General features: G+C 59.5%; 1 protein-coding gene across 2 annotated transcripts in view; it reads right to left on the bottom strand.

Moving 5' to 3' along the window:
* TGFB1 (transforming growth factor beta 1) overlaps window positions 1-11,243 on the bottom strand; it is a 14,744-nt gene extending 3,501 nt beyond the window's left edge. The window contains exons 1-5 of one of the 2 annotated variants that reach the window (XM_035023288.1): window positions 9,976-11,243; window positions 6,710-6,870; window positions 5,161-5,278; window positions 3,572-3,649; window positions 3,270-3,420 (exon numbers count right to left, since the gene is read on the bottom strand). In XM_035023288.1, the coding sequence (XP_034879179.1) occupies window positions 3,270-3,420; window positions 3,572-3,649; window positions 5,161-5,278; window positions 6,710-6,870; window positions 9,976-10,330 (863 nt within the window). In that variant the 5' untranslated portion in view covers window positions 10,331-11,243. The remainder of the gene's footprint in view (window positions 1-3,269; window positions 3,421-3,571; window positions 3,650-5,160; window positions 5,279-6,709; window positions 6,871-9,975) is intronic. The other variant, XM_035023289.1, reaches the window with a different exon arrangement.
* Window positions 11,244-11,423: the final 180 nt, after the last annotated feature.

The following is an 11,423-nucleotide window of genomic DNA, read 5'->3' as shown; positions in this document are numbered from 1 at the left end:
AGGGAGGAAAAGAAAGAAGGATGGGAGAGCGGGAGGGAGGAAAAAGTATGCAGCGCCCTCTCCACATCCACCCCAAAGGATTCTACAATTTGGTCAAAATAAAAAATACATGGAGGGACGCCTGAGAATGGAACAGACCGAGATGAGACAGAGGGAGCGGGGGAGGGGGCACCCTGCCCACGCCCCCCCACCCCACCCCCGCCCACAGGTCACACAGCTAGCAGGTGGCAGAGCTGGGATTCGAGCTGGGTGGCTCAGTCGGATAAGCATCTGCCTTCGGCTCAGGTCATGTTCCCAGGGGCCTGGGATCGGGCCTGCTTCTCCCTCTCCCTCTGCCTGCTGCCCCCACCCCCACTTGGGCTCTCTCTCTCCCACCTCTGTCAAATAAATAAATAAAATCTTTAAAAATATATATTGGTTATGTATAAGTGTTTCAGAGACTGTCTCTGGAAAGAGACACAGAGACAAAAAAATAGGCTGCCTCCTCCTCAGGGGCGGGGGGCAGTGGTGGTCAGAGCTGGAGGGTCTCTGAGTATTCTTTCTAGGTTTGGTCCACGTGCACGTATTTACCTAGTCAAAAATTAATCAACAGAGAATGAATTAATCTCAAAACCCTGTGAGGCAGGCCTTATTATTATTCCCATTTGAAGGGTGAAGAAACTGAACCCAGAGAAGGGAGCGCTCCCTGCTCATGCGCAGCGGGCAAGCGGTGGAGCTTGGGGCCGGCTTCACCACCAGCTCTGCACCACCCAGGGGCCTGGGCACGGCCATGTCAGCTCAAGCAGAGCAGGAAGAGGTGATGATACAGATTTCTCTGGGGCAAGACAAGGCCTCTCCAAAAGCCACAGAGCCCTGAGAAGGGAGCCAGGAATCTGAGATCCCTATGAGCTCAGCCCAGTTCCTCCCCAGTCTGGTTGGGCCTCAGTTTCCCTATCTGTCCAAAGACACAGGGGATGTTAGGTCAACTAAGGTGTTGTTAAGGGCCAAGGAGGCATCAGGAAGTCCATGTGTGGGTTCAGCGAGGGTCTTGAGCTCCTGAAACCACAGGCACATATGTGTGCCTTTATAGACATTTGTCTGGGGCGATTGTCTGGCTTTCAGCTTCTCAAGGGGGTCCTAAACTCAGAAAAGGGAAAGAACCCCTGTCCAGAATAGTCTTTCACTTCTGGTTCACCTCTGACCGGGGGTTCTGAGGTCCTAAGATTTGAATAGCCTGTGACTCTTATCACCCACCTGGGACATGCTCCATGTGGGCTCCCCACAGCGGCAGATGCACCACCTGTGAACTTGTACAAAATGCAGATTCTCCGGCCCCACCCCAGACTTACTGAATCTGAACACGGGGGTGGGCTTGGGGCTGTTGGGGGACAGCAGGCCATATTTAACAAGCCTGCAGGTGACTCTGAGACACTGTGTAACCCATGTGTTCAGTACAAGTTCAAGGCCTTTTGCAAAGCTTTTAAGTACGCTCTGTGCTCAATGTGGGGCTTGAACTCACGACCCGGAGATCAAGAGTCGCATGGTCTACTGACTGGGCCAGCCAGGTGCCCCTCTTGCAAAGCTCTTGCAGAGCCCCTCTGCCATCCAGTCAGGGCCTGAGAGGTAAAAGAAACCTACTTGGGGCCCCGGGACAGGCCAAAGGGCCTCACATCGTCCTTGGACACTAGGGAAGCGTTCAGGGAGGCTAGCTTCCACAGTCTCACGTCATGGCCAAGTTCACTGCATCTCTGCCCCCTACCCACTTCCTCTCCCCCACTGGACAGTTTCGAAGCACATGCCATCCACCATGTCATTTCATCCACAAATATTTCCACATGTATCTCCAAGAAAATCAGAACTATTTTAAAACATCACCACAATACCACATAAAAAAAATTCACAACGATTCTGTGATATCATCAGATACACAGAGTTCACATTTCCCCAACTGTCTCCCAAACGTCTTTTCATTTTTACTCGCCTGCATAAAGATCCAAATAAGGTCTACACGTTGCAATTGGTTGATCTATCTCTTCAGATTCTTTTAGAAATCTAAAGAACCATCTCTGTCCTTCCCCCCGCTCTGCCTTGTGTTTGTTGAAGAAAGTGGGTCAGGTTTCCCACAATCTAACTGCAGCTGACTGCAAGCATGTGGTGTTGTTTCACATGTTCCTCTGTCCCTGGGTTTCTGGAAAATTGGTAGTTGGATCTACTGTCTTGATCAGCTTAACGTTCAGTTTTTTGGCCCAGCTTCCTAGGTAACACTGTGTCCCTCCCTACAGAGCCTCACATGGCTGCCTGCCTCCCTTTGTAAGTTTGTTAATGTTAGAAGCAGTCAAAGCTTCAATTCGTGCATTCATTCATTCACAAGATTGCTGGGCTGAAGGCTGGGGCTGGGGCTGAGCTCAGGAGCAGAACTGACTCTCCAGGAGGGGAACAGCATATAAGAAAGCCCAGAGGTGCCATCAAAATATTAAGCAGGGGAGGGACAAGGTCAGGTTATCGTTCTAATTCTGCAACATCCAACTCTGAATGTCCACATTCTAAGGAATCCAACTTTTCGACTCTCTTAGATCGCAATACTCCAGCATCTCGAGGTTCTCACACTCCAGCGGCATTTCCAACTTGCTGGGATCCCCACATTCCTGCCCCACATTCCTGTGCATACGAGCGTTCCACAATCCTGAGCCCATCTCTCAAGAGGTCCAAACTACCACCTCCTAAGATCCCAGCCCTCCGAGATTCTAACACTGAGCCCCAACACTCTAGGATCCACTCTGGCTTTCTCCAACCCCAACATTTGTGGATGCTGGTATTTTAACACAGGCTTGCCCCATCCTGAGCCCAATATTCAAGGCCTCCAATCTGCCAATGGCATAAGGAATCCAACATGCGCGATCTTCCAATTCTGAATGCCCAAATTCTAGGATCCCAACGTTCCTGGAGTGCAGCGTTCGCAGATTTCAATCATTCACACGGAATCCTAGTGTCCTAGCATCCCAACCTTCTAGAACCGCAACCTGCTACCACTGAACTCCCACACGCTCGGTGTCCCTCATTCCAACATTCTGGTTCCAACACACCAGCAAGAAAGCAACCTGACCTCCACGTTCTGGGGCTCCTGGGGCACCCATCCCAGCATTCTAGCACTCGGACCTCGTCCGCTGAGCCTTCCAGGCTGGAGGAGAGGCCCACGCACGTGTAGCCAGATGCCCAGTGTGGCCGCCTGGGCAGGAGCCGACCATCACGCCCCCCCCCCAGGAGGCCCCGGGCGAAGGCAGAAAGGTCACCTGAAGCAGTAGTTGGTGTCCAGGGCCCGGCGCTGCCGGGAGCTGTGAAGGTGCTGGGCCCTCTCCAGTGGGGTGGCCATGAGGAGCAGGAAGGGCCGGTTCATGCCGTGAATGGTGGCCAGGTCACCTCGGCGGCTGGAACGGAGCCCTGCTTTGGTTTGGAGGGGTGGGGGGTGGGGGGGAGACAGAGACACACACTCTCAGATGGATGAACGGGGGCAGGGGCAGGGGGAAGAAGACACACACGCGCATGCGCGCGCGGGCACGCTGCCATGGGGCCAAGCCAGGGAGATGGGCCTCACCGTTGATGTCCACTTGCAGTGTGTTATCTTTGCTGTCACACGAACAGTGGGCACTGAGGCGAAAGCCCTCTACTTCCCCTGTGGGAGTGGAAAGGGGGAAGCCATTGTGAGGTGTGGTTCACCCTGAGGCTGCAAGGGGAGGGAGCAACCCTGGGGGCAGGCGGGGGTGGGGGGGCCCTGCCTGCCTCCCTCTTCTCCTGCCTGCCCTCTCCCTGCACCCTCTTGCTTCCTCCTCCTTCTCTTTCAGGTCTCAGCTCAGAGGTCACCTCCTCCAAGAGGCCCTCCGGGACACAGGCCCCTCCCCCACAGTGACATCACTTTATTTTCTCCATAGTACTTACCCTCCCTGACATTTGTATTTGGCTATTTAGTTCCCTCATTGTTCCCTCAGTGGAAAGCATGGGGGCAGGGATGCCCGTTTTCTTGTTCCCCGCTGGGCCTAGCCCACAGTCCAGAAAAACAAACATCTACCGGGTGGCCCTGTTCTAAACGCTGTGAGCGTGTGAGCATTATCTCCTTCAATCCTCACCAAAGCTTCCCATTTTGCAGACATGGAAGCCGAGGCCCACGGAGAGGAGAGGACTTGCCCCAAGTGGGAAAAGGTAGGGCCAGGATGCAAACCCACAGGGCAGCTGGGGGAGAAAGGTTTCTTGAATGAATGAATGAATGAATGAATGGGTGATTTTCTAAGCTGCTCCTAGGTGCTGGGCCCTGTGCTGGGTGCTCTAGACCCAGCAGTGACCGAGAATGGCCTTTGTCCAGCCGCACAGGACACTCCTCCCAGCTCCCACCTGCTCCTGAACCCCCACCTTTCAACACCTGGACGAACCACCACTTATCCCGCAAGTCTCAACACTATCACCTTCCCCAGGAGGCCCTCCCAGACCCTCGGATGGGCGCAGATACCTGGGCCGGCTCCTGCAGCGCCTCCCCGCCCCGACACTGCTCCCTGGGGTCATCACTGCCGCCTCGGGCTTTGGCAAGACTTTCTAGGTATCTGGAAGTGACTGTGGGCCCCTGGAGGGCAGGGTCTAGAAGTGGTCTTAGTTACCACCGCGTACCCAGCATCAAGAGGGAGATTAGGAAAGGAGATGTGGGTGCTGTGGACTCCGTCGGGCAGGACAGACCCAGTCCTCTTACAGACAGATCAGGTGTGCCAGGCACTCCCTGGACTCAGGGTCTGCCTCGAACGCTCTTGCCCCTCCTTCTTTTGATGTCCTCCTCCAGGAAGCCCTCCCTGACCGGAGGCTGGGTCAGGCATCTCCTCTGGGCTCCCCAGCCCAGCCCTACCCAGTTTTCAGGACTTTCCCCACTTCCCCCACCCCAACAATGGACCACGGGCTCTGGGAGGGTAAGGATGGGGCTGTTTGGGTCGCTGCTGTGTCCCCAGCATCCCCCAGCACAGGGCAGGTGATCAGGAAATGGATTAAGCGCTAATCACTCACGTTTCTGAGGGTCTGGGAGGAAGGCCAGGTCTTGGCTCTTTGGCACCAACATGGGGTGGCAGCTGGTAGGCAGGGCAGCCCCAGGACAAACAAGGGGATCGATCCCATTACAAAATAGGGGCGGGGCAGAGAAGCAGTCCTCACCTCCGTGGCTCAGCCACTGCCGCACAACTCCAGTGACATCGAAGGACAGCCATTCTGGCGCGTCGCTGGGCGCTAGCAGCCGGTTGCTGAGGTAGCGCCAGGAATCGTTGCTGTATTTCTAGGGGATGATGAATTTGGGGGGGAGACAGTGAGTAGATGGTGCTCCACACCCCCAAGTGCATTGACTGTAACCCCCTCCTTCTGCTCCACCACACAGGCCTCCAGAGAGCCCCTCACACGGTTCCCTCCCAGACATCCACGCTGTGGGACCCTGCGGGAACCCCCCCCCCCCGAGCGGCCCTGGGAGGAGAGGAGGGAGACCCCCGGGCCGGGCGGGGGGGAAGTGGGGATCAAAGCACCTGGCCGGCTCAGCCTCTGCCCTGAGCCCCAGGCCTGAGTTCCCTCACTGGTGAAACGCCAGGCCCCCTTCAGCTTGGACAGCCCACCACACTAAGATCCTCTGAGGACATCCTTTTTTTTTTAAACATTTTATTTATTTATTTGAGAGAATGAGATAGAGAGAGAGCACATGAGAGGGGGGAGGGTCAGAGGGAGAAGCAGACTCCCCGCCGAGCAGGGAGCCCGATGCGGGACTCGATCCCGGGACTCCAGGATCATGACCTGAGCCGAAGGCAGAGGCTTAACCAACTGAGCCACCCAGGCGCCCCCTTCCGAGGACATCCTGAGGTCCACCGAGCGAGCATACAATTCTGCAAATCTGACGCCCTGCCTTCTGAGAGTCTGTAACTTTCTAGGGGCTTATGTTAGAAGTCATTCCAGAACTCCAGTGCTCAGGAGCCCCCGAAGAATTACGCACTCAATGAGCCTGAGAAGTTCTACACGCCCAGGAGTCTGACACGCCCCAAACCCAGATGCTGCCAACGCCTCACACCCCCGTGTGGTGATCCTCTGGGGCCGGGCAGAACACTCCAGGCCCTGGCAGCATAAAGCTGAATTCTCCAGAATCCAAGAAGTTTGACGATCGACCGCATGCCTTTGTTCTAAGAGTCTAACACCCACCCTTGAAACCTTATGTTCCATAGGACATGGATTCTAGGTCACATAGCCTTCTGGACACTCCAGCCCTCCCAGAGGCCCCAGCCTTCCTGGAGACTCGAAATCTTCTAAAACAGAGCTATCCAAGGGAACTTTCTCTGGCGATGGAAATGTTCTTTATCTGTGGCATCCAAAATAGCAGCCGCTAACCACATGTGACTACAGAGTACTTGAAATATGGCCAGTGAGACTGACGAACTGAATTTTCCTTTTACTTAATTTTGGTCAACTTAAATGGCCATGTGAGGCTAGTGATTACCCTATTGGACAGAACGGTCTAAGAGCCTCAGACCTTTCAAGATCCCAGCCTTCCGAGTGGTTACTACCCGAGGGTGCTAGGAGTCTGCAAGTTTCAAAGAGCCCTACGATCCACGGTGTCTACACCTCCGTCCTCCGAAGTTTGTCTCTGCGGACTTGGCAGCCACTAGCTGCCCTTGGCCCCAGCGCCCGGGCACACGCGGCCCCCCCGCCTCCGGGGCTCGGGCCCCCCCACCTGGTACAGCTCCACGTGCTGCTCCACTTTTAACTTGAGCCTCAGCAGGCGCAACTCTGCCCGGGAGAGCAAGACGGGCTCGGGCACTGCTTCTCGGAGCTCCGACGTGTTGAAGAGCATATATATGCTGTGCGGGCTTTTCTTGATTTTCTCATAGATTTCTAGGCGGGAGGAGCAGAGAGGAGGGTTGTCAGGGGTTTGGCGGGGAGCCGGCTGGCACACCCCAAGTCTAAGAGCGTAGGTTCCCGGGCTGACAACGCCGGGTGGGAACCCAACTCTGACACTTTTTAGCTGTGGGACCTTGGGCGAGTGGCTTGCCCTCTCTGGGTTCGTCTCCTCCCTCTGTAAAAGGGGTCTGAACCACCCCTGTCCCCCACCGTCGGTAAAGTGTCCACTCAGGACATGGCTGTAGGGGGCTGCTGTGCTTGCTCAGGCCCCCGCCCCCCAGCACTTGGGAGTCTCAGGTGCGAAATGGGCTCAAGGGCATTTGGACCAGCCCTGGCCTCTGCTGCCTTCCAGCTCTGTGACTTTGGGCAAGTCGCATTCCTTCCCAGAGCCTCACTTTCCAGCTGCTGTTTGGGAATCGGCAACCACATCGAGCTCCCTAACTCCCAACCAGGCTCTCCTCACTGAAGCGCTGCATAACTTTGGGCAAGTGAATTCCACTCTCCAAGCCAGATCCTCATGTGCAAAGCGAGGACCGACCGCGGGGTTATTGTGTGACACGAGAGAGATGTCGCAGGTAAAGCGTGTAGGAGAGCCTGCACATGCGGGGTGCGCTCCTTGGGGTGTGTGTGTGTGTGTGTGTGTGTGTTAAAGAGCGCTCACTATTTGCAGGTGCTGTTCACAACACTTCACAAGGGTTAAGACATTTAAACCTCACAACCAACCACCGCATGAGGAAAAGACGATTATTATACCCATTTTAGAGCTGGGGAAACAGGTCATTTGCCCCATGGTGACGGACGTAGGGAGCTACAGAGCTGGGATTCAAACCCGGGCAGTCTGCTCCCAAAGACTGTGCTCTCAGCCCCTAGGCTAAGCTGCTCCCCTGCTACTGTGACCTTGTTATGATTATTAATTGCTTCCTCTCTTCTCTTCCCTCCCTCAGCTGGTTAGACAAGGCAAAGTTCATTCTAGGGAGGAATGGCTTTGGGCGGGGGAGGGCGGAAGTTAGGAAGAGTGCTTTCTAGTCTAGGAAAAGTTTGGGATGAGCGGACAGGCCAATGACCTTCTAGACTGACTGGGGCACATGCTTTAGGCCTCTGCAGTGGGGGTGCAAAAATGGTGGGGACAGGATCTGATGAGAAAGGGCAGAGGAAGCTCCTTGCATGGGCCCCTGCCCCTACTCCTCCCTACTCCAGCGAGACCAGCCTGGTTCCCCACAAAGAAGTCCTATCTTGACCCAGGGGTTACTCAGCAAACCCCAAAGGAAGGGTGGCGCAGGGGCGTTGAGGGGGGTAAGGGGGGCAGATAGGGAGGAAGGAGAAAGGAAGGGCAGGACCGGTCAGAAGGAGAGATGGAGAAACCGCAGAGACAGGGAGACACGAGGAGCACAGCGAGGAGGCGAGAAAGAGGGAGGAGACAGACAGGAACGGGGAGCCCCACGCATGGGGATGCGGGAGAGACGCAAGGCAGAGATGGGGCAGACACACACAGGAAGAGAGACATAGGGTTTGGGGGGCGAGAGGGAGGCAGACTGGGAGGGGAGACGAGGATGGAAGGTGTCAGTGTTAAAGAAATCTCTACAACGAAGGTGAAGCGGCCACAGAAAAGGTGAGGCCGAGAGATGGGTGGGGAGGGGCGTCATGCGGCTGGAGCTGCAAACTAGGCGCACGCAGGGCCCGGGGACCCACAGGTGCACCACCCAAGGCAGAGAGGGCAAGCGGGGGGGCCGCCCCCAAACCTCCCGGCCCCAAGGGACACCTGGGTCCCCGCGTGGGCGCCGGGGGGGCGGGCCCAGCGGCAGCCCCGCCCCGAGCTGGGGTGAAGAGGACTGGAGGCGCCGCCGCCGCCGCGAGGGCGGGGACCCGACCTGCCCGGTCTCGCCCCAGGCTCCGCGCGCGATCCCCGCCCCCCGGGCACGGGAAGGAAAGGGAAGGGAGGGCGAGGCGGCCGGACGCTGGGGTTTCCCCAGCCTCCCCGAGAGGAACTGGGACTCTGGGGTCCAGACTCTCCCCCTTCAGCTCTGCAGGGTCCTCCTCCCCCCCCCTTCCGGGAGGGCAGGCTCCTCCCTCCGCGCGTGGCACCCACGTGGGGCTCCCTCACCCCGACCGAGTCAGTTTTCTCACTCGGATCTTGCAGAGTCGCACCCATCCACCTCTCCCCCTAAGGCTCGACTCCTCACTCAGCCCACTTGCTCCCCTCCCGCGGCGTGGGGGGCTCGCGGCTCCCAGCAGGGCACTGTTCGTACGGTTCCCCCCTTTCTCATGCTTGTCTCCCCTCTCTCTAAACCCCTTCCCACCACCCAGTATTCTAGGTGTCTTGGGGGCTCGCTTCCCCCGCTGGGCTTGCTCCTCTCACGTCCCTATGCCAAATACTCGGGGCACCTCGCGCGCATCCCCGGCGCCCCCCTGGGGTCTCCGCTGCTCTCCGACCTCCCCCCAACCCACGACCTCGGGTCCCCTTTTCCCCCGCATGTATCAGCCCCCTCGCCGCCTCTCTGTGGGCCTTCCCCCAGTCCCGCGTGTTCTTCGCGCACGCTGCAAGCGGGTCCACTCTCCACTTTCCCGGCACCTCCGGGGTTCGCGTCACCTAGTTTTCCTGTCCTTCTTGAATTTTCTCGCCTCGTGAGCCCTGAGCTCTGGGTCAGCTTTCCCCACTGCCTCTCCTTTCTCAAATGCTGGGGTCTTCGCTTCTCCCAAAGCGGGCTCCCTCTCTGCAGCCCTCACCCCACGACTCCCCAAACTCTAGTGTCGGGTGGAGAGGGAAGTCTTTCTACCCCTCCACCCCCCAATCGCTTCTCTCCCTCTAGGGAACTGCCCCCACGATCCCGCATGTTCCCATGGCCCTCTTCTAGAAGCGGTCCACCTCGCTCACTAGCTCCTCGTCTTCAAGGGCCAGATGCCTGGTGGTGGGGCGGGGGGGGGGGGCGGTAGGGAGCTCAGTCCTATCCACTTTGAGAGCCCCCTCCCGCGTTCCCGGCAACCCCGGGGGTCCTCTTCCTCTAGCCAGTTTCCTCTGCCAGTAATTTCCTCCCCGTGACCCCTGCGCTCCGGCGCCCCCTGGGGGCTCCCCTCCAGGGTCCCCGGCCCCTCGGAGCTCACTGTTGCTGTTTTCCACCATTAGCACGCGGGTGACCTCCTTGGCGTAGTAGTCCGCCTCAGGCTCGGGCTCCGGCTCGGCGCTCTCCCCCGCCACCCGGTCGCGGGTGCTGTTGTAAAGGGCCAGCACAGCCTCGGGCAGCGGGCCGGGCGGCACCTCCCCCTGGCTCGGGGGGCTGGCGAGCCGCAGCTTGGACAGGATCTGGCCGCGGATGGCCTCGATGCGCTTCCGCTTCACCAGTTCCATGTCGATGGTCTTGCAGGTGGACAGTCCGGCGGCCGGCCGGCCAGGCGTCAGCACTAGTAGCCACAGCAGCGGCAGCAGCAGCGGCAGCAGCCGCAGCCCGGAGGGCGGCATGGGGGAGGCGGCGCCCCCGGCACTGCCGAGAGCGCGAGCCGGGCTGGGGTGGGAAAAGGGAGGCCCCGCCCCGACAGGGGCTGGGGGTCTCCCGAAGAAAGGTAGGAGGGTCGGGGTGGGGGTGGGGGAGCTGATGCCCTCGGGGAGAAGGGAGCGGAGGTGGACGGGAGGCTCTGATGGGTGGTTTCTCGGTATCCCAAGGAAAAAAACCGAGATGGGCGAGATCTGGTACCAGAGGTGGGTGGTCTTGAGTAGGGGAGTTGAGGCAGGTCTGAGAGTGATCCCGTCTCCCGGATCCCGGAGGAGAAGGGTCCTTGGATGCGCGGGGGCTCGGGAGAGAGGCTGCGGGTGGGGGGAGCGGCGTGCAGGGGGGTGCGCCCGAGGTCTGGGGTCAGGTCTTCGCGGGAGTCCGGGTTGGCGGCTCCTGAGGGCTGGTCCGGAATGGGGGCGCCTGGGGGGGACGCCGTGGAGGGGGCAGGGAGGGAGCGAGCGGCCGAGGCGGTGGTGGAGGCGGTCTGGGGTCCCCGAGTCCTGCCTCCTGGCGGGGCAGCGCCGCGCCAATCGGTCCCCGCGCCTCCGGCTCCCAGCGGCAGCGGAAAAGTCTCAAAACTTTTTTTCCTCTTCTCCCAACCAGCTCGTCCCTCCTCCCGCTCCTCCTCCCCCTCCTCCCCGCAGTGGCGGCGGCGGCGGCGGCGGCGGCGGCGGGGGCGGCGGCGGCTCGTCTCCGACTCTGGGGCCTCGGGCTGCTCCTCGGCGGCTCCTTCCTCCGCTCCCGGCCGAGGCCGGCCCGCGGGCGGCTCCGAGCCGGGGGGTGCCCCGGAGGGGGCGTCCCCCCTGCCCCCGGCCGGGGGCCTCGCTGTCTGGCGGATCCGCGGCGGGAGGAGGGGGTGGGACGGCCCGGGGCGCGAAGGGCGGCGGCGGCGGCGGCGGCGGCGGCGGGGACCGGCTGGGGCGGCGGGGGGTTTTGAATCCGCCCCGGCCCCACCCAGGAAGCGCGCGGGGCGGGGGCGGCCCCCAGGGGGAGGACATGCGGGGGGGCCGGGCCACCGTCCTCATCTCGCGTGGGCGGGCTCCGAGGGGGGTCCCTTAAGCC

Source organism: Mirounga leonina, unplaced genomic scaffold (genome assembly GCF_011800145.1).
Source record: "Mirounga leonina isolate KUSES-001 unplaced genomic scaffold, KU_Mleo_1.0 Mir_177, whole genome shotgun sequence".
Classification (NCBI taxonomy): Eukaryota; Metazoa; Chordata; class Mammalia; order Carnivora; family Phocidae; genus Mirounga; species Mirounga leonina.
Note: the sequence above shows the minus strand (reverse complement) of the source record. Positions and strands in the feature narration are given on the sequence as shown.